We start from the raw sequence: 17,116 nt of genomic DNA, 5'->3' as shown, positions 1-17,116 counted from the left end.
GGGGTGAAATAATTTTGAACATTGATGACACCTTCCACACCTGGGCCAGAACTGAGGCGCTGCCAGGGGAGTGGAAGCAGCACCAGTGCCAAGTGGAGCATCCCAGAATGCTGGAGCTGGGGATCTTCATCTGGGGAAAAGATGGAAGTGCAGAATCTGTTAATTGGGAATTTAGGAATGAGGAATTTGAGAATGCAAAGCAGCAGGGTGGGGGTTCCTCTTCCCCTTCTGACCATCTTGTGCTTCCCAGAGCTGGAATCAAACTGGAATTATATCCCAGTGATGGTTGCTGTGTCCATCATTGCTGCATCATGATCCTCATTGGATTGAGCATCTGGAACATGTAACACATGGGATGGTGGCTGGGGATGAACACCAATCCACCCAACAGCATTCTGGGGATCCTGCATTGTGGATGCTGATCATGCGTTATTTCCATAGGGAAATGGGAGAGGAATGGATACAATACAGTGGCTAATGAGTACCAGTGGCAGATCCAGCTCTGGATCACCTCCATGCAGATAAATCCTGCTGTATGATCCATGCTGTGATCTCAAAGATCTTCTCTTTCTGCATAAACAGGCAGAGAAACCAATTGTTTGACTGCAGGTACAGAGTGGGATCTGTGTGGGATTCCGGAGGGAATATAGGGTGGGATTCCAGATTAGGGCATGATTCCAGATCTGGATCAGGTAGAATTCTGAAGTGTATCTGGGCTGGATTCCAGAGCAGGATCAGGTGGGATGGATGGAGCAGCACTGGAGTGGGATCCCAGAACAGGACTGGGGGACTCCAAAGTGGGGGTTCCAAAGCAGATCAGATGGTATTGATGGGGCAGAATTGGGGCACAATGGATACAGTAGAATCTGGTGGGATTCCAGAGTGGTTCTTGCTCTCTGTGGGCTCTTTAGCCAGATCCAGCCCATGGGATCGGGACAGCAACATGGTGACACCATCTCTTACTCTCATCCTGGCTGGAATCACCACCATGGAATGATCCATGGTGTCAGCTCCAACCCCTTCCCCTCTCCCTGCAGAAAACCGCAAATTACTGGCCGAGCTCAACCTGCTGCTCTCATCCATCATGCAGCAGACCTTCCCAACAGACTAACTTTCTGTTTTCCCATGTTTTAAACACAAGAATTAAAATTATTCCAAATGTTTTAATTCTGGTATGAGAATACCTTGGTTTGGGCAATAAATCCCAGTTCCTTCTTCCAGTAGGAAGTAGGAAGCCCAGCAGTTCCTCTCTGAGAACCAGGAATAGAAAAGGGGACATAGGGAACTGGGATGAAGACACTGAGGATAGGTATGGGGACACTGGGAAAGGACTGGGGACACCGAGAGCTTGGAGTGGGCACAGCAGGCGTGGGATGAGGATATGACATCCATACCCAGATCCATCCCTTGGGGTTTATTTCCCACTCTGTGTCTCATGTCCAGGACGAGACATAGGAGGCATGGGGACCACAGATCATGGGGAAATGATGGTGCTTGGATACAGGTGATCTGTGCATGGGGGATACAAGGAAGGATACAGAGGACACAGAGATCCAGGGAAAGGGGGGACCTAGGGGACACAGTGGGGACATAGGGAATACAGGGACCAAGGCGACACAGGGAGCTGGGATCCAGAGGATGTGAGGATAAGGGAGTCATAGGACACTGTTACTGGGGACACTAGGAGCTGGTTGGGGATACAAACACCAGGAATGGGGACACTGGGGCTAATTCCCCCTTATTCCCTGCCAGATGCAGCCCCCTTCTCACTGCCCATGCTGGGGGCCTCGGGCCCCCCAGTCCTGTCTCCTCCAAGGAGCAGGCGGCTGTAGGCCCCGCAGCGTTCCCGCAGTTCCTCTGGCGTCCCAGTCTCCACCACAGCTCCGCGTTCCAACACCACGAGGCGATCAGCCACATCCAGGACCCGCGGCCGGTGGGACACAACCAGCACGGTCTGGGCCAGCCCAGTACGCAACCAGCGCTGTGCCTGGGGCCAGAGAACCCTCATCCCATCCCATCCCATCCAACTCAGTCCTACCCAGTCCCACCTGATTCCACCCAATCCAAACCAACCAATCCGACTCTACTGTCCCATTCCTCCCAGTCTCACCAAACCCCATCATACCATTTTTACCATCCCACCTCCCTGTTCTCTATCCCACCCCCATGCCCACTATGCCATCCTGTCCACACTATCCCCACCCCCACTGTCCCATCCCATCCTACTCCCACCACCCCAACCCTTCCCATCACTTTCTATCTCTCTGTCCTCATCCCAGCATTCCTTATCTCCTCCATTCCCATCCCATCCCACCCCACTCTATCACATCTCTTTGTCTTCATCCCTTCACTCTATTTTCCTGCCATCCTACACCCATGGTCTCTATCCCATCCTCACCATTCCCATCCTACCATCCTGTCCTATTTCTCCACCTTGTTGACCCACACCACCCCATCTAATCCCTGTCTTCATCACATCATTTCCACTCCATCCCATTATCCCTTATTCCTACCACCCCATCTTCTCCAGTCCCCATCCCACCATCCCATTCCAGCCATTCCATCCCAGCCATCCCACCCTTCCACTCCCATACCATCACACTCCATCTTCACCAACTGCACCACTATCCCGACCAACCCCCTCTATCCCACCCCACTCACCGCCCCCTCGTCTCCATCATCCAGTGCCTCGTCGAGGATGAGGACAGCCGGATGCCGGAGCAGAGCCCGGGCCAGGGCCACACAGCGCCGCTCCCCTGCTGCCAGCCGCCCTCCATGCTCCCCCACCTCTGCAGGAGCAATCCCATCAGAGGAATCAGTGGAATCCAGCCCTGGATTCCCCCCTCTTCTCCCCACTCCCTGTGCTCCCCCACCTCTGGAGGGATCCTAGGATCAGTGGGATCCCAGCCTGAGAGGTCCTCCCACTTCTCCATACCCCCCCCCACTCCCTCACCACTGAGGAAGAATCTTATGGAATCTGACTTCAAGGATCTCCACATACCCCACCATCTGCCACCCACCATGTTCTTCCATCTCTGACAGAGGATCCTGGGATCAGAGGGATGTGTCCTAGGAGTGCCCCATCCCCCCAGCTCTCACCAGTGTCCCAGCCCAACTCCAACCCCTGGATGAAACCCCAGGCCCAAGGATTCCCTTGGTATCCCTCTGGCTCTCACCGGTGTCCCAGCCCTGCTCCAGCCCCTGGATGAAGTCCATGGCTCCAGCAGCAGTGGCGGCCTCCTGCAACTCTGACTCTTTGCAGTGCTCCAGCCCCAGCGCAATGTTTTCACGGATGGTTCCAGAAAACAGGACAGGATCCTGCTCCACCAGCACCACCTGTCCCAGCCCCAAGCCCTGTGATGCTGTCTTGGCTCCTGGTGCCCCATCCCTGTTCCATGACCCCAGCCTACCTTGGTATCCCCAGTCTCCATCCCTGATCCCATTGTCCCCATTTGTGTCCCCAGTGTCCCCATCCCATTTCCCAGTGTTCCCATCCAATTTCCCAATTTCCATCCTACTTCCTTTTGTCCCCATCCCTCTTCCCAGTGTCCCCATTCCTGCTCCTGATGGCCCCACCCATGCTCCCAAGTCCCAATTCCATTTCAGTGTCCCCACCCCTGTCTCCATTCCATTCCCAGTGTTCCCAGTGTCTCCGCTGTCCCCACCTTTCGGTGCAGGTACTGGTGCTCATATTCTGGCAGTGGGATCCCATCCAGCAGCACCTTCCCACTCCCAGGATCCCGCAGCCGCTCCAGCAGTGCCACAGCCGTGCTCTTCCCACTTCCATTGTGCCCCACCAGTGCTGTCACCTCCCCAGAACGCACCTCAAAGGTTACATCCTGTGGGATGGGGACAGGTGATGCCAGAATTCTGACCCCTGGGAACCCCCACCTCCCCCCAGACCCACCTTCAGCACAGGGTGCTCTGGATTCCCAGGATATGTGAAGGAGACCTTCTGAAAAGTGACATGGCCCTGAAGCTCAGGGGGTTCCCATGTCCCCCTGACATCCCCTGTGGGTTTCCGATCCAGGTATTCCCAGATCTTCTGTCCAGCAGCTGCATTGGTCAGGAATTGATTGAAGCCATAGAGCAGCACCTGAGGAGAAGGATGGGGGTGGCACCGGGATGGACAAAAGCATGGACAAATGAACAGACATGTGGATTCCATGGGATCACCTGGACATGACTGCCGACTGTGTCCTGGTACAGCAGGAAGGTGACGAGGACCCCAGGAGTGATGTATCCGTCACGGAGCAGCTGATGGCTCCGGAAGAGCACCAGGACCCGGATGGCCAGCTGGAGCACCTGTGGGTGGGAACAGGGATACTGGTACTCCCAACCCACCGCTGGTGTCCCCATTCTGCCTGTCCCCACCCCTCTCCTGGTGTCTTTATCTCTGTTCCAGGTGTCCTCATCCCTGTTTCTGAATCCTCATTCCAGTCCTGGTGTCCCCATCTCACTGTCAATGTCCCCGTTTCTGATCCTGATCTTCCCAACCTTTGTCCCAGTGTCCCCATCCTGCTTCTAATGTCACCATTCCCATTCCTAGCATGTACATTCTTGATACAAATGTCCCTGTTCTGGTATCCCCATTCCTGGTGTCCCCATTCTGTTCTCAGCACCCCCATCTCAGATGCTGGTTTCCCATTCCTGGTCCCAGTGTTCCCATTCCTAGTATCCCCCTTCACAGTGTCCTCATCCCTGATCCCCACTCCCTGGTGCTCCCATTCCCAGCCCCCCCTTACCCTGTGGACAAGGGTGAAGAATGCCAGCTCCAGCTCTATCCGCTCCTTCAGCCTCAGCTGCTTGGCCAGGTTCCAGCTGTGCTGCTTCTCCTCCTCCTCCTCCGCCGAAAAGATACGGATTGTCTCAATGGCAGCAACAGATTCCTGCACCCCTGAGGCTGTCCGGGCAGATGCTTCCAGCATGGATTGCTGCAGTGACTGTGGCAGCATCAGGAGGTCACCAACTTTCCCAGGTCACCTTCCTGGCCCACCATCCACATCCCATCACCAGAATTCCCATCCCACCACCTATTGCATCCCCACTACTGCATTCCCACCATCCCACATCTCTCTCTCCCACCCCCATCATTCCCATTCATTCTCCCAGTCCTAATCCCACCATCCCCATCCCCACTGCCTCATCCATCCCCACCATTCTCATTCCCAGTATCCCACTCCTCTGGTCCTCATCCCTACTCCCATGTCCCTGGGCCCCATTCAATCACACCATCCCAACCCGTCTCTCTGTTTTATCCCACCATCCCATCCCATCCCATCCCACCTTATCCCATCCTTCTCTTCCCATCCACACCATTCCCATCTCCACCATTCCGTTCTATCCTCATGCCAGCATTCCCACCATCCTATCCCCCTGGTCTCTATTCCCTTTCATCCCACCATTTCCATCTCCATCGTCTTCCTTTCCATTCTCCATCAGCCCCATCCCCATCATCTCATTTCCCTGGCCTCCATCTCAACTCCACCATTCTCACCCCCTTATCCCACCTCTGTGTCCCCCTCCCACTCTTTCCCTCCTGTATTCCTGACCTGTTTCCGTGCAGTCTGGATGCGGTGGGTGGCGATTACAAGGGGCAGCTCCAGCAGTGCTAGCAGTGCCAGCCCCGGTGCCAGCCCCACCATGAATGTCCCCACCACCAGGGCCATTCCCAGGCTTCGGAACAGCTGGTTGGCTCCAGATGGTGTTGCCATGCACACCCGTGGCACTTCCATGGAAAACTGGGCCAAGAGCTCAGCTGTAGGGTGGGAAAAGAGGTTGGGATCATGGTGAGTGGGGACAGGATGGTAATGATGTGATAGAGACCAGTGGGATGGGATGATGGGAATGGGTATGGAGATGGTCAGGGTGGAATGGGATGGGACAGTGGAGATGGGATGGTGGGAATGGAGATCGCAGGATGGGATGATGGGGACGGTGGGATGAAGCTGGGGACATGCAGTGGGATGGAGGCATGAGAATAATGGGGACAGGACAATGGATAGAATGGGGAAGCGGGATTGGGACAGGATGGGACATGGGGGTAGAATAAAGCCAGGATGATGGGATGGGATGGGATGGGATGGGATGGGATGGGATGGGATGGGATGGGATGGGATGGTGGGAATAGGAATGATGAGGATGGAATGGTGTGGGAACTGACAGTGGTCAGAACATGGATTATTAGGTTCCAGGCAGTGACTTGCCGCCTGTGGGAAAGCCAAGGACAGAACTCTTTGTCTGGCCTGGGAAATCATAAGGAGGAACCCAAAACAACCTTGTAGATATCCTCCTCCTGACATCTGGTGTTTTTTCCAACTTGTTTACTGGTAGAGATGTTTACAAAAAGGTGGTGCCCTAAAAAACCAATTCTATTCATTGTACCAAAAGACTGTATAAAAAGAATATGTCTTACAATAAATTTTGCTATAAGCCCTCAGAAGAAATCGGAGTTCTACGTGTCATTACATGAGGCGTCCTGAATCATAATGATAGATAGAATGGTTGAATGAGAGAACAGACAGATGGGTTAAGATGGGATGGGTACTGGAGGCTGGGATGGTGGGTACAGGACTGAATGCTGGGATGGGGACTGGGGTGACAGGACAGCTGGGATGGGATGGGAGAGGTGGGATGGGTCAGGGAGTCTGGGGCTGGGCCATGCCCCATTACCTGCTGGCACTCCCTGGAAGAAGTCCAGGTCTTGGTGTACCAGGTGGGAGAAGAGCCGGAGACTCAGGCTCTGATGGAGACGTGCTTTCAACAGCATGAAGAACCCCCCACGGCACCCGGAAAACAGCACACTGGGGGGAGATGGGGACACCGTGACATCAAGGATATGGGACATGGGGACAAGCCCTGGGAATGCTGCAACCTACCTGGTGGCTCCAGCAGCCGCCACCATCCCAATGGCTCCTGCGGTGAGTCCATCCCCACCCCCGATGGCATCCAGCACCTTCCCAGTAACATACGGTCCTGACGTCTCCCCTGGATGTCACCGAGACCAGGTCACCATGGGTATGACCACTGACACAGGTGGACTCTGATTTGTGAGGGGCAGGACCCAATCTGGGGAGTGGGGATCTAATTTTGGGAAGGCAAGATTTGGGCAGGAGACAATTTAGAGGCATCAGGACCCAGTTTGGAGGGTTTAGTGCCAAATTTAGGGGTTTGACCTCCAATTTAGGGTGGGGCTCAGCACGCTATTTTAGGGGTTAGAACCTAAACATGGGAGATCAGAACCCAGTTTCTTGGAGGTCAACATCCATTTCTGGGCATCAGACCCTAAGTTTGAGGGTCAGCACCCAATTCTGGGAGCTCAACACCCAAGTTTAAAGGGTCAGAACCCATTTTGGAGGGCCAGCACCCAACTGAAGGGGTCAACTCCCAATTTAGAGGGGTTATCACTCAATTTTAGGGTGGTCATCGCCTATTTAGGGGCCCAGCACTCAATTTTTAGGGGCCAGCAACCAATTTGGTGGGGGGGAGGGTGTCCCAAACTGGGTTGGCTCCCAGTCTGGGCCTGCAGAACCCAAATTTGGGGAGTCAGCGGCTCTCACCGCTGGGCTGTCACCCACCAATGGCCGCCAGCACGAGGCAGAAGAAGGCAGCTCCAAGGACGTTCCGCTCCTCCCAGGTCAGTGCTAGAGCGCGCCGGATGGTGCCAGGAGCCTTGGGAACGCTGCCGGGGGTCTCAGGGACACCGCCGGGGGTCGGGGGTGCGGCCCAGGCCAGCAGGGCCAGTGCGGCAGCTGCGTGGGTGACTCCGAGCCAGGCGGGCGCGGCGGCCGTCAACAGCCCCGGTCCAGCCCCGGGCGGCCCCAGGAGGTGCCGGAATGTTCCGAAGGCTGCGGGGGTGGCGGCAACCGTGACGGCGGCCGCGGTGGCCCCGGAGGGACGGCCCCGGGGCAGCAGCCAGGTGGCCACGACCAGGACTGGCAGGCGCAGGGCGGACTCGAGCCACACGCCCGCCACGCCCAGCGGCGCCAGCACCGGCACCAGCGGCACCAGTAACACCAGTGTCAGGGCATCGGCCACCAGCAGAAGCCCGGGCAGGAGACCAGCGGACGGCAGCGCCATGGTGGGACCAGTACAGATCAGGGTAGTGCTTCCTGTATGGCTCCCGGGGAATGATCGACAGCCTGTAAACTCACCAGTTAAAACCAAGTAGGACTGGGGTGCTCCCCTGTCCACACCAGTTGTCCCAGTCCAGCCTGGGCTGCTCCCCAGTTCAGACAAGGGACTCCCAGTCCAGACGAGGCCCTTCCCAGTCCAGACAGGACGCTACTCAATCCACACCAGTACTCCCAGTCCAGCCCTCTCAGCTCCCCAGTCCACATCAGTGTTTCCCGTCCAGCTTCGGGCACTCACCAGTCCACACCAAGGCTCCCAGTTCAGCCCCTCAGTAGCTCCCTGAAAGGTCCGTTAAGGTTTCGCTTTCGAAGCCCCGCCCCTCCCGCCCTCTCCACGCCCCACCACGCCCCTCTCCACGCCCAGACCCCGCCCCCTTCCCGCCCAGACCCCGGCCCCTCTTGGCATCGCCTCCTTCGTCTGACAACCTGCTCCGGCTCCCTCTGCCTGGCAACCGATGATGTCACCTCCACTTTGACCAATCATGGACGTTTATTTAACGTGTGGGCGTGTTCAGACCGGGATTTCAGGGGATTCCCGCCGGCCGCGCCCCGCCCCCCCGCGCGTCTTTAAGGCTTTCCGGGAAAACGCGGCTGCTGCTGGGAAAGGGCCGGGCCGGATCGGGGCAGCATCGGGATCCTCCGAGACCCAAAAGGTCCAGACTAGGACACACTGGGAGCAGTACCGGGACCGGGCACGGACTCTCTGGGAACCTCGGGACCCATCCGCGAGAAGAACCGGGAGCAACCGGGAGCAGCACCGGGACCCACCAGGACCTACCCATTCTCCTGCCCCCGATGCTCTCTCCCCCCATACGCCGGCTCCTGGCCCTGCTGGGCCCCGAGCGCGGACGCTGGATGCTGGTGGGGGGGCTGATGTCAGCTTCTGCCCTCGGTACGGGGGGACCTCGACCGGGGAGGGGGGGAAGGGCAGGACCCCTTTGAGGGGCTTATGGGATCTGATTTGGAGGATTTGGACATAACTGGGGAGGGGAAGGCAGGACCCGATGGGAGATTGCAAGGCAAATTTGAGGGGTCGGAACCCAATTTGGGGGAGGCAGGATCTCATTTGAGGGAGGTCAGAAACCAATCCGTGGGTCAGGACCCTATTAAGAAGTATTGAGCACTCAATTTGGGGAATCAGGATCCAACTTTGAGACTCAACACACAGTTTTAGGAGTGGTCAGGATACAATTCTCGGGTCTCAGCCCCTAGTTGACCCCCCAGGGGTCACCACCGTGTTTCGGGGTGTCTGCGGCCCCTCACCCTGATGCTGTGTCCCCATAGGTGAGGTGGCTGCCCCGTACTTCACGGGCCGTGTCACTGACCGGGTGACACAGGAAGATGCAACAGCAGCCGTGTGGCCCCTTGTGCTGGTGGGGCTCGGCAGGTGGGTGACACTGGAGCCACAGGGACACCCCGAGGTGCCAGTGACCCCGTGCCCTCCCTGACCCCCCTGTCCCCGCAGTGCCATCACAGAGCTAGCCTGTGACAGCATGGCAGCTGTGGCACTGACACGGGCACGGGACCGGCTCCAGCGTGGTGCGGTGGCCGCAGTGCTGCGCGGGGACATGCCCGGGCCTGGGAGCAGCCTGGGGGACACGCCAGGCGCGGTGGCTGAGCGGGTGACAGGGGATGCCGAGGCAGCGCACTCGGCACTGGCCGATGTGGTGGTGCCGGGGCTGTGGGCATTCACACGGGCTGTGTCACTGCTGGCCACGGTGGCCTGGCTGTCCCCGGTGCTGGGCCTGCTCACCCTCCTGGCACTGCCCCTCTTCGTGCTGCTGCCACGCAAGGTCGGATCCATCCAACAGGTACTGAGGGGACATGGGGTGTGAGGGGCCCTTGTCAGCTCCCCGTGTGCCTTGTCCCCAGTGTCACCTCCCTGTCCCCAATGTCACCTCCTTGGGCCACTTGTCACCTCCCTCCACCTTGAGTTCACTCCAAGTCCTTCCTGTCCCCTCCCTGTGCCTGTGGTCACTTCCCCATGCCCACTATCACCTTCTCCTGTTCCCTGTTTCCTCCCTGTCCTCCCACCTCCCATCCCCATGGTGACCCTGAGGTGACTTCCCTGTCCCCTCATGACCCCATGGTGACCCTGTGCTGACCCTGATGTAACCGTCCTGTTCCTTCTGTGACCCCATGGTGACCCTGTGGTGATCCCCTTTCCCCCTCCATCCACCCAGTGTCCCCCCCATCCTTATGGTGGCCCCTCTGCACTCCCATGGTAACCCCCTTGTCTCCACTGTGACCCCAGGGTTGACCCCCTGTCCTCTGTGTCCCCAGGACCTGGCACGGCAGGTGCAGACAGCGCATGCCAGCACGACTGCTGTGGCCCTGGAGTCACTGCAGGCCATAGGGACCGTCCGGGCCTTTGGGCACGAGGCTGGTGTCACCAAGCGCATCCGGCAGTGCCTCGCCCAGGGATACCAGCTGAAGCAGAGGGAGGCGCTGGCCTATGCAGCTGGGCTCTGGGCCAGTGGGGTATGGGGATATTGAGGACACAGGGGGATGAGGAGTAGTGGCATGGGAATGGGGGATATGTTGGCACAGGGATGGGGTGGCAGGAGGCTGGGCGATATGGGAATGTGGTGGCATTGGAATAGGGGACATGAGGACGTGGCAGCAAGGGGTCACATTGGATGTGGTGGCAGGGGGATGAAGACATGGGGACAGGCGTATGGGCATACAGTGATGGTGGCACAGGGATGGGAGATGTGGTGACAAGGGCTGGGGAAGAGGGACACAGTGGCAAAGGGCCACGGGATGTGGGGACATGGTGACATGGGGGTGGCAGGACATGCAGTGTGAGGGAGCAGTGTGGGGCCAGGGGACATGGAAACATGGTTGCCTAGGACTGAGTGGGATGGGGATGGGTGGCCTGGGGATGGGAACATGGTGACGTGGGCTGGGGCACACAGTGGCATGAGGCTGGGATAACACACTGTGTGTCCCTGTGTCCCCAGTTCCCTGCACTGGCCCTGAAGCTGGTGCTGCTTCTCTTGGGAGGATACTTGGTGGCCGCAGGGACTGTCACCCCTGGGGAACTGGTCAGCATCCTTATGTGCCAGCTGCACTTCACCAGGGCCGTGGAGGTGACGAGTGTGTCCCCTACATGTCCACTCTGTCCTCTCCTGCCCTCAACTTATCCCCAACCCTATTCTCTGTGTCCCATGTCCCCCCACCATGTCCCCCTGTCTCCACATCCTCCCAGGGATGTCCCCATGCTCTCCTGCCCATGTTCCCATCCCTGTCTCCTGTGTCCCCAGCCCCTCCCTGTTGTGTACCCTCCATATCCTCAAGTTCCCTCACTTACGTCCCAGTGTGTATGTGCCCACCAGCTCCCTATGTCCCTATCCATGTCTCCATGCCTGTTCCCCATGTCCCCAGTCTGTCCCAGCCATGTTTTTTCCCCTAGTCTTCAACATAACCCTGCTGTGTCCCCTTCATGCCCCCAAGTCCCATCTCCACCTGGCTGTACCTCTCCCTGTCCCCATATTCCTCCATGCTCCTTCATGCTCCCCTGTGTCCCCAGGCTCTGCCAGGTCCCCAGTGTCCCCCCATGTCCCCATCACCCCCCATGTCCCACTGTCTCCTGTATCCCCAACGTCCCTTTTTTCCCCCAAGTCCTCCCATGTCCCCAGGCTATGCCATAGCTTCCCTATATCACCTCATATCTCTATGTGTTTTCCTCATGTCCCTGTGTCCTCAATGTCCCCATGTCCCCAGGCTGTGCTCCTGTACCTCCCTGTCCTGGGCAAGACCATTGGCTCCTCTGAGACACTCCTGGAACTGCTGGAGCAGGCCAGGATGATGGCACCCTCAGGGCCACCATCACCTCTCACCCCCCAGGGTGATGAGACCACATGGACTCGAGGCTTGTGCCTCAAGGATGTCTGGATGTCATACCCTGGGCGATCTGAGCCAGTCCTCAAGGTGATGGGCGACACAGGGGCATGGGGAGACATGGGGGTATTGTGAACATGTGGGAACATGGGACACAGGAGGACAAGTGGATACTGGAGATGTGGGGAGGATATGGGGAAACTTGGGATGTGGGGGGATATGGGACAGGAGCACAAAGGGATATTGGTAACATGGGGAAACATGGGACTTGGGGGGATGTGGGACAGGAGCACAAGGGGATATTGGAGACATGGGGAAACATGAGAGCTGGGGGGATGTGGGGCAGGAGCACAAGGGGACATTGGGGCCACGGGGGAACACGTAGGACATGGGGAAGTGCCAGGTGCGATCCCTGTTCCTGCCACCAGGGGGTGTCGCTGTCACTGCGCCCCGGGGAACTTGTGGCCGTACTGGCGCCCCCTGGCGGCGGAAAGAGCTCACTGGTGGCGGCGGCCCTGGGGCTGCGACCCCTGGCGGGCGGGGCGGTGCTGCTGGACGGGATTCCCCTGACCCCTCGCTCGGACCCTGCTCTGCGGCAACAGGTGATACAGACGGGCCACCCCCAAGTCACCACGGCCACCCCTAGGGCGCATTCCATCCCCTGCTGCTGTCTCCCTGTCACCAAATCTCTCCAATGTGTTTCCATGGCCACCCCTGGGTCTGCACCTGGTCCTCAATAGGTCCCCAGTGCTACCCTCAGGTCACTCCTGTGCCCCAAATGGGTCCCTACTGCCTCCCCAAGATCACCACTGAGTGCATCAGTGCCACCCCCTGGGTCCCCAATTCCACCTCTGTGTCACCTGGGTCCTCAGTTCCACCCCTGTTGTCACCAGTGGGTTACCATGGCTACCCCCAGGTCACCCATTGTCCCAACATCCATGATCACCATGTCACCCTATGTTCTCAACACATCGCCACTGGCACCCCCAGCTTCTTCACAGCCATCCCTTTGTCATCAGCCAGCCTCACCATGACCCTGCCACCACCCCATGTCTCCATATGTCCCTTCTTGTCCCTGCCAGATCCCTATGTGCATGTTCCCCGTCTTCCTCCATGTCCCCTGTCCCCACAGGTGGCTGGTGTCCCGCAGTGCCCGTCCATCTTGTCTCGCTCCCTCAGCGCTAACATCACACTGGGTTGGGGACATAAGGAGGGGACACAGGTGATGGCAGCAGCACAGCGGGTGGGGGTGCACACTTGGGCCCGACAGCTGCCGCACGGCTATGACACAGGTAGGCAAGTGTTTCCATGATTCCCCTGTAGCGTCCCCAGTGTATTCCAAAGATGTCCTAAAAGTGTCCCCATAATGTGTCCAAGGTGTCCCATTGGTCTCCCCAGTTTCCCCAATGTGTCCCCATCATGACCCCATGATGTTCCCATAGTGTCCCCATAGTGTCCCCTACTGTTCCCATAAACAGCCTCACCATCCCAAAAGTTGTCTGTAACTTCCCCATGGTCTCCCCACCATGTTTCTTCTGTCTCCTCACTGTTTGCTGACTATCCCCATGATGTCCCCATAGTCTCCCCATGCTGTCCTCTCCATGTCCTCTCTGCTTCCCCACTGTCCCCTCACTGTTGCATCTCTGTTCTCCCAGTGTGCCCGAGAGCTGTATATATATATATATATATATATATATATATATATATATCCTAACATATACCCAGTGTCTCCTCTTTGTGTCTCAAATGTGTCTCCATGGTGTCCCCTCAGTGTCCCCATGCTGTCACCACCATGTCCCATTGTTGTACCCTCGCTGTCCACACTCTGCTTGCTTGCAATTCCCCATGGTGTCCCTTCAGTATCCCCTCTCTGCGTCCTCCTTGTCCCTGGAGAGGTGGGTGTACAGTGGGTGCGGCTCCCCAATGTGTCCATACAATGTCCCCACAATGTCCTTGTGGTGTTCCCATGGTGTCCCCTCTGTCCCTAGAGGTGGGCCCACGGGGGATGCAGCTTTCAGGGGGGCAGGCACAAGGGGTGGCGCTGGCCCGGGCCCTGCTCAGGACCCCCCAAGTGCTGGTGCTGGATGAGCCCACGCGTTCACTTGATCCCATGACCCGGCACCAGGTAGGTCACAGCCCTGCCCCTGTGTCCCGTGGTCCCATCCCCCGGGTCCCCTGGGTCCCCATGTCCCCTGGGGTCCTCACTTCCTATGTCCTCTTGGTTGCTGGCCCCCATGTCCCCTGGGGTCTCTTAGGTCACCAAATTCCGTGGATCCCTGCCTCTGTGTCCCTTTGGTCCCCATGTATCCCCTAGGTCCCTTCCTTGTCCCCCTGTTCTCTGGGTTCCCACTCCCCATGTCCTTTGGATCCCCAATCCTTGTGTCCCCCATGTGTCCCATATCCCCTGGGTCCCCACTCCCCAAATGCCCTGTATTCCCTTTGTTCCCATTCCCTGTGTCCCCTTCATTGTTGCCCCCCATGTCTCCTAGGGTCCCCTCTGCCCTGGGGTCCCCTGAGTCCCTGGGTCACCAAATCCCCCAGACCCCTGCCCCTGTATCCCCTTGGTCCCAGTGTCCCCACCTACCCTGGGTCCCCACATCCTCATATCACCTAGGTCCTTGTCCCACATGACCCCAATCCCAGAGTCCCCTTGGTCCCGATGTCCTCTGGGTCCACGTCCCCACTCCCCAGATCCCTCACTATGCTCTCCACCCTGGGGTCCCCTGACACCCCCATGTCCCCCATCTCCACCATATCCTCCCGTGTCCTCATGTGCCTTGATCCTGCTGTGTGCTTGCAGGTGGAGCAGGAGCTGCTGTGTCCCGGCGGTCCCGGGACAGGGGAGGGGCCGGCGGTACTGCTGGTGACAGGACGGGTGGCCCTGGCCCAACAGGCGTCGAGGGTGGCCTTGCTGGAGGGGGGACGGTTGCGGGAGCTGAGGTCCCCCGGGGAACTAAGGACCCTCCCGTGGGGGACAGCAGGGGACACCGGGGATGGGGAAGACTAGAGCTGGCAGGAGGGCACTGGAGATGGAGACTGTGAGAACAGGGATGAGGACGCTGGACGGGGAGGGGCAGTGGAGACATGGGGAACAAGGATGGGGGCACCGTGGGGGAGAGGATGACTTCGGGGCCAGGGCTGTTACAGTGACCGAGTGTGAAATCAGTCAATAAATCTACGAATCCACGCATCAATAAGTCAAACAATAAACGCATAGGAAGTGGGGTTGGGGCCGCCCCCCCCCCCCCCCGGCGGGGCCCCGCCGCCCCTCCCCCGCCATGAGCTCATCGTGTTGATGGAGAAAATTCCTTGGCGGGGGCAGGGGGGACACACGGAGGGGAGAAAAGGGCGAGGACCAGGGGAAGACATCGGGTGGACACGGGGTGCTCCCCCCACTCTGCTCCCTCCCCCACGTCTGCCCCCGCTCCCGACCTTTTGGGGGTCCCAGGGGCCCCCACCCCCGCACCCCCCCCGCTGTTGTTGTTGCTGCCGGGGCCATGAGTCACGGCCACACCCGGATTGGGAGCACTGGAAGAGGTTGTGCTAGGGCACTGGGAGCACTGGGATGAACCATACTGGTGTTACTGGGACCCCTGGGTTGTGCTGTGCCACATTACTGGTGTTACTGGGAGCATTTGGACAGACTATACTTGCGTAACTGGGAGGACTGGGGTGGACTGTGCTGTGTCACTGGGAGCATCAGTATGAGTTATGAGGAGTCATGGGTTAGGCTTACTGGGGTTTTGGGGGTTACTGGTGTTGCTGGAATGGGCCATACTGGTGTTACTAGAAGGACTGGGGTGCGCTGTGCCACATTACTGGTGTCACTAGGAGTACTGGGGCAGGCTATACTGTGGTTCCTGGGACCACTGAGATGGGCTTTCTCATGTTACTGGTGTCCACCTGGAATGGGCCATACTAGTGGTACTGGGAGCCATGGGTCATGCTATGCCATATTGCTGGTGTTACCGGGAGCACTGGGACCTGGAGAGAAAGTGGCACTGGGGTTACTTCTAATGTTGGGAGCACTGGGATGAGGTGTCTTGTGGTACTGATGTTACTGGCAGGACTGGGATGAGGTGTAGGACAGGTCCTACACTACTTGAGAGCGCTGGGATGTGCTGTGCTGTGTTGGTGGTGTTACTGGTGTCACTGGGAGCACTGGGATGGAATGCACTGGCGTTCTTGTGAGCTGGGGGTCAGTCTGAGGCACGTTACTGGTGTCACTGGGAGCACTGGGAGCCCTTCCCTCTCGGTTGTTTGGTTTCCATGGCGACACCCCAAACACAGGCGGGGGCGGCTCCCCTGGGGGTGCGGAGAGGGAGTGGCCCAGGCCCCGCCCCCGGCCCCGCCCCCGATGGGCTACCCCGCCCGACCCAGAGCGAGAGCGCAGCGGGACCGGCCGGAGGTACTGGGGGGACTGGGGGGACTGGAAGGTCGCTGAGGGGCACAGGAGGGACTGGGGGAACTGGAGTCACTGGGGGGTGACTGGGCGGGGCTTGGGAGAACAGAGCAGGACTGGGGGGGCACTAAGAGAACTGGGGGAAACTGGGGGAATTGGGGGCACTGGGAGGGACTGGGAAGCATTGGGAGAACTGAGAGGGACTGGAAGGGACGGGGCGGGGAGCTGGAGACACTGTGGCAACGGGGGGGGACTGGGGGGTACCAGGGGGTCACTGGGGGAAGTCGGGGAGGTCTGGGAAGATACTGGGGGGAACTAGGGGGCATTGTGGAAGACTAGAGGAATTGGGGTGCGCTGGGGCAAATAGAGGGCACTAGCAGCTCTGGGGGAACTGTGGGTATTGCAGGAACTGAGGAGGACTGGGAATCACCGAGAGTTCCTGAGGGGGTCACTGGTGGTTACTCAAGAGTCACTGGGGGTTACTGGGAGGTGCTGTGGTTTGAGGTGTCTTTGTGTCTCCAGGAATGTCCCCCACGTGTCCCTCATGTCCCCACAACTGTCCCTGTGTTGCCATGCGTTCTCCCTGTGTGCCCCTCATGTGTGTCCCTGTGTCGCTCAGGTGTCTCCAGAGATGTTCCTCTGTCCCCTACTGGTATGCACGTATCCCTGGGGATGTCCCCAGTGGTGTCCCCTGGGTGTCCCCTATGGATATCTGTCTTCCCCCTCTGTGTCGCCGTGG

At 58.5% G+C, this 17,116-nt stretch overlaps 2 protein-coding genes across 2 annotated transcripts; one reads left to right on the top strand and one right to left on the bottom strand.

Moving 5' to 3' along the window:
• Positions 1 to 1,148: 1,148 nt before the first annotated feature.
• Positions 1,149 to 8,460, bottom strand: LOC310921393 (antigen peptide transporter 2-like). The gene is made up of 12 exons (XM_083881516.1): positions 8,371 to 8,460; positions 7,578 to 8,141; positions 6,879 to 6,987; positions 6,673 to 6,803; positions 5,553 to 5,758; positions 4,746 to 4,943; positions 4,177 to 4,305; positions 3,908 to 4,096; positions 3,666 to 3,839; positions 3,177 to 3,336; positions 2,662 to 2,789; positions 1,149 to 1,987 (listed from the first exon to the last, which is right to left on the bottom strand). The coding sequence occupies exons 2-12, from the start codon at positions 8,077 to 8,079 to the stop codon at positions 1,739 to 1,741; spliced, it is 2,175 nt and encodes a 724-aa protein (XP_083737642.1). The 5' UTR covers positions 8,080 to 8,141; positions 8,371 to 8,460; the 3' UTR covers positions 1,149 to 1,738.
• A 236-nt stretch (positions 8,461 to 8,696) lies between these two features.
• On the top strand, positions 8,697 to 15,182 carry LOC310921483 (antigen peptide transporter 1-like). Its single transcript, XM_083881618.1, has 10 exons — positions 8,697 to 9,024; positions 9,417 to 9,519; positions 9,598 to 9,943; positions 10,416 to 10,613; positions 11,096 to 11,224; positions 11,859 to 12,065; positions 12,404 to 12,577; positions 13,108 to 13,267; positions 13,964 to 14,100; positions 14,776 to 15,182. The coding sequence occupies exons 1-10, from the start codon at positions 8,928 to 8,930 to the stop codon at positions 14,980 to 14,982; spliced, it is 1,758 nt and encodes a 585-aa protein (XP_083737744.1). The 5' UTR covers positions 8,697 to 8,927; the 3' UTR covers positions 14,983 to 15,182.
• The last annotated feature ends 1,934 nt before the right edge of the window (positions 15,183 to 17,116 follow it).

The sequence above is a fragment of the Zosterops lateralis genome (genome assembly GCF_965231275.1).
Source record: "Zosterops lateralis genome assembly, chromosome: 34".
NCBI lineage: Eukaryota > Metazoa > Chordata > Aves > Passeriformes > Zosteropidae > Zosterops > Zosterops lateralis.
The sequence above is the reverse complement of the archived record's forward strand: the minus strand, read 5'-3'. Positions and strand labels throughout refer to the sequence as shown.

Bases quoted from the DNA above. Each gene is read 5' to 3' on its own strand.
- LOC310921393 (XM_083881516.1), bottom strand. From the start codon at position 8,079: ATGGCGCTGCCGTCCGCTGGTCTCCTGCCCGGGCTTCTGCTGGTGGCC. The intron at 5,759-6,672 runs GTAATGGGGCAT...CCCACCCTACAG, and splicing joins CTTCCAGGGAGTGCCAGCAG to CTGAGCTCTTGGCCCAGTTT. The intron at 4,097-4,176 runs GTGATCCCATGG...CCTTCTCCTCAG, and splicing joins CAGTCGGCAGTCATGTCCAG to GTGCTGCTCTATGGCTTCAA.
- LOC310921483 (XM_083881618.1), top strand. From the start codon at position 8,928: ATGCTCTCTCCCCCCATACGCCGGCTCCTGGCCCTGCTGGGCCCCGAG. The intron at 13,268-13,963 runs GTAGGCAAGTGT...CTCTGTCCCTAG, and splicing joins GCCGCACGGCTATGACACAG to AGGTGGGCCCACGGGGGATG. The intron at 14,101-14,775 runs GTAGGTCACAGC...GTGTGCTTGCAG, and splicing joins ATCCCATGACCCGGCACCAG to GTGGAGCAGGAGCTGCTGTG.